This window comes from Olea europaea, unplaced genomic scaffold, assembly GCF_002742605.1.
Source record: "Olea europaea var. sylvestris unplaced genomic scaffold, O_europaea_v1 scaffold2737, whole genome shotgun sequence".
Taxonomy (NCBI): Eukaryota; Viridiplantae; Streptophyta; class Magnoliopsida; order Lamiales; family Oleaceae; genus Olea; species Olea europaea.
In genome coordinates, this window is record NW_019245798.1 from 65,877 (window position 1) to 70,165 (window position 4,289).

Consider the following 4,289-nt stretch of genomic DNA (forward strand, 5'->3'; position numbering starts at 1 on the left):
CCCAAGAATTTCAATCATTATTTCCTTCCATAGCTTGAAAAAGTGCGACATTACAAACTCTTATAAACCCCAAAGACAAGCCATTTCGTTGTACTACTAAATCACGCCTCATTATTTCGCGCTTCTTTCTCGCCATACCACTGTTCATCTTCTTACTTCTCTGCTATGTTTCTCAGGCAAACTTTAACAAAACTGTATTTCGTCCTCAATGGCGGCTCCACAAACCCAATCTGATGACTCTTTTAGCTTCAAAGATTTCCAGAAAATCCTCACTCGGCCATATGTAAACCCGAACTTTCTTGCACCAGCCAATGCCGAACTTGATGAGTTCTATCTAGGTCCTTCATTTAACAACGCCGAAACCGTCGAACAAGTGGCAGTAGGCCAGCTGTTCCCTTGTACTCAAGACCCTCCATTCCTGAACTCTTTGTCGCTGAGGCCGATTTGCGAAAATGGTATTCGCACTTGGCCTAAATATGATATTGTTTAACGTAGATGGCATGCTCGCCTTGTGGGCCATTGTCCTACCAAGACACTTTTTGATCGTGCTAGGATTTCTAATTTATTAGAAATCTCTCTTCAACCCCCAATTTTTGACCCAGCATTTTTTCCTATTGCTTTAAGTTTTTGGTCTTTTGAATATAATACTTTTGTTTTCCCTCTTGGTCCTATGTCCATTACTTTAAGGGATGTTGGGGCCCTGATAAATCTTCCACCTTTGGGCGACACCATTTTCCCTGGTATTTTAATTTCCAGTGTTGCCCAAAAATTTGACAAAAAACTCACCGAGTCCTATTCAAGCTTGCAAGGCTGTTATAATCACTCAAATGCTGAGCCTTCCCACGCTGAGCGTGTGGCCTTTATTCAGATTCGACTTTGTAAATATATTCTGTGTGTGCTCAGTATAAAGCCTTCTATGAGCTATTTACCCATAGTGCACAAATTGGCGTGTGGTAGGCCTTTGAATTTGTGTTCTTTCTTTTTTGCTGCCCTCTATAGAGGCATGGCTTCTCTTCAATTTCAATTGAAGAATGGTGCATCTCCCACTGGTAGTGAGCTTCTTTGGTTCACTCAACTGTGGTTGAGAGCCTATTTTCCATCACTTGGTGCTCTATCCATGTCCCTTCGTTCTGTCAGCTGCTACGGGCTAGCCATTGACCCATTGAGTCATGTAAATATGTCTAGAAGGGACATTTTTTCATTTTTTCATTTTTTTATATTTTAAATTTATTTTAAATTTTTTCATTTTTTTATATTTTTAACTTCAGATTATGTGCAACCTCCATCTACCTTAGATAATGCGAGCACCTCTTTGCTCGTTTGGGTTCAGTTTTTGACTGGAAGGGAGTTGTTCCATGATATTTTAATTGGAACCAATGCCAAAGCTGGGGTTGAAATATATGCTCCTCAATTTTTTGCTCGCCAGTTTGGTTTTGGCCAAACTTGGCCTGTTCCCCCTTGTTATTCAAAAATTTTGATAGGCCGCTTTCACACCATTAATAAGGCAGAGACACAAGCTATAGATGCTCGCAGTATTCTTTTGATGAGTAACTTTTCATTAGCCCCTTCAATCCTAACAGTGCCGTTTACCTCCTTTTTGAACAACTCTGGCCATCAATGAAGCACAGATTGTTTGCCACTGATGCCAATCGTGCTTTCCATTCACTGGATCAGCCAAACATTTTTTTCACTTCTCCTATCTTGGTCACCCCTATATCCATTAGGAATCTTTCCTCCCCTATTCATGGTAAACAATCTGTTCGTCCCTCTACTTATCTACTTGCCAAACCTACTGCAGCTAAGAGTGCCCCAAGCCGCAAATGGCTAGCTTCAGCATTTCCCATTTTGGAGGATGATGATGATGATGACGATGACACTCTCATTGTCAGGAGAAAGGTAATCGAATTCTGTTTACTCACAAGCATACCTTTCTATGTGCTAATGGTTTTCTTGAATTTTTCAGAAAAGTTCGGCCTCTCCTTTGAAGGCTTTGGTGTTGGCAGCTCCTGTTCCATCATCCTTTGCTGGAGCTGATTCGTCCAAACTAGTTGATGAAGGGACTACGCTTAAAGAGAAACCTTCAGTCCTGGAACTTTCATCACAACCAATAGACGAGCCACCTTCTTCCCAGGGCGCCGACCCCCCAAACGTCGAACCAGAAGGTAATAAATTTTTTGATGTTTTACCTCTGCTTATGCTATTGATTTCTGATTTGTTGCTTCTTTAATCATGCAGAGGCTCCTATGGGTCTGCTCGTTGTGGCAGAGTCTTCTCGTCCAGACAAGGGGGAGTCTCCACAGGTAGTGGGGCCACAAGTGGTGGAGCCAATTGGTGATATGTCACCTTGCAAAATTGCTGATGAGGTAACCTTTTACTTGACTTTTATTTTCACTTTGTTTATTGTAGTGGAAACCTTCAATGTTGGCATTTTTCTTTGCAAGATGTTGATGAGATCGTGCGTTCCATCCGGGATTTGTTCAATTCCTGGGGGCAAGTCAAGATGTCTCGCCCTACTTCAACCGGTCGTCCTTCTGCTTTTTCAAAGGAAGATATGAAGTTCCTCAAGTAGTCGATATTTGAGTATGTATCTTTTATGGACATGGACATCGGTCAAGCTAGTGCTGCCAAACATAAGGATAAGCTTGAGCATTTGAGTGCGAAGTTGGCGCAAGCACTGACACTTCCGTCACTCAATATTTTTGCTGATTTTAAAATGACATTGAAAGTTGTCCATTCTGACATCCTCCCTTTACAGGTCAAAAATGTTGAACTGAAGGCCAAGAGTACTCAATATCTTCGCACTGCATCTGAAAGAGAGTCTTTTCTTTTGGAGATCAACAAAGCTGAGGACGAATGAAAGAAATCTCTTCTGAAGTTATGATTGAAGACTCTTTGATGACCTGTTTGGCTGCACAGATGAAGGAGCTTCAAGCAAGGATGGATGACTGTAAGGCAAGAATGGTTGCTAAAAAGCGTAATGCTTCTCAAGGAATTGAGCGAACCAAGTCTTTGGTCGAGCAGTACAAGAAGCTGGAGGTTGATGATGATTTTGTAGCTGAATTGAATGTCACTTCTTCTCAGCAGAGCGAGGATTGGGGGAAACTTAGGGAAAGAATTCGCTCGGTCTGGGGCGAATTGTAATTAAGACATCTAATGCCCTAACTTTTCTTTTTGTAACTTCGTATTAACTTTCCTCTTGTAACCTCATACTGATAGTCATTGCCAATTTTGAATATAACAGCAGACATTGTCATTAATGAACAACTAATTTGTCTTCTTGTGTATTTATTGACGTTTGTCCTTAATTGTCAACCCTCAAGCATTTAACTGCTTTATGATAAGATTCATGTTCATTCTCTTTTGGTATTTTTGTCTCTTTTCCCAAGACTTTTGGGCCGCTTGACTCCAATTAGTAGGCACGAACGTGGCTGTTCATATTCTGTCTCTTCACCTTCACGTCCCTATAAATGCACGTATATCTCGCACTTTTCATTTTCATTTCTATTCTTTTCTTCAAAAACTAATTTGCTTCCATCATTTGGCATCTCAACGATCGATCCAAAATTTTCGTCTTCCATAGAAATGGATCATTTGATCCACCCATTTTACTGCCTGTTTTGATGTGACCTTTGGTATGGGAGATATAGGAAATATTTTTTGGCCAGCAAAGTTCTTTCCATCGTCTCTATGTTCTTTACAAGGAGTTCAATGATGGAAGGCAATTTTTGAAGGTGCCTGCCAAGCCACCTTGCTTATTGAGAGTACTTCTCAGTCTCCTTACCCGTTATTACAACGATGCATTTAGGTAGGCGATGTGAAGGTGCTTCTCTTCCCTTCTACTTGTTGAGAGTGCTTCTCGGCCTCTCTGCTTACCTTTGCAGCAGTGCGATCAGGATGGCAATCGAGGCCAGTTCACCCTCTTACTTGGCGATCGACCAAGATATTAGTTTGCTCTCAATTGTGGCTTATAGAGCATTTAGTATTTTGTATCTTGCAACTTTGTAATGAACTTTTGATAATAAAGGAATTTACTTGAACGTATTTCGCTCTGGCCCTTTTTTATCTACAATTGTTCAACACGATTTGATTACACTTTTATTTATTCACTTTTCCTTAAGGAAGGAACATATTTTTTTAAATATTTGCCATTAATGAACCTTATGCGCTTGGTGCCATCTAAATCTTCCAAATGATAGGCTCTATTAGGCAACACACTATTTACTTTATATGGGCCTTCCCAATTGGGCGACCACAAGCCATATTTTAGATCTTTGCTATCCAAGGGGAGT

The 4,289-nt window shown here is 40.7% G+C and overlaps 1 protein-coding gene across 1 annotated transcript; it reads left to right on the forward strand.

The window, feature by feature from the left end:
- The first annotated feature begins 1,491 nt into the window (after positions 1-1,491).
- On the forward strand, positions 1,492-3,275 carry LOC111383673. The gene is made up of 4 exons (XM_023007803.1): positions 1,492-1,896; positions 1,964-2,162; positions 2,236-2,363; positions 2,442-3,275. The coding sequence occupies exons 1-4, from the start codon at positions 1,618-1,620 to the stop codon at positions 2,553-2,555; spliced, it is 720 nt and encodes a 239-aa protein (XP_022863571.1). The 5' UTR covers positions 1,492-1,617; the 3' UTR covers positions 2,556-3,275.
- The last annotated feature ends 1,014 nt before the right edge of the window (positions 3,276-4,289 follow it).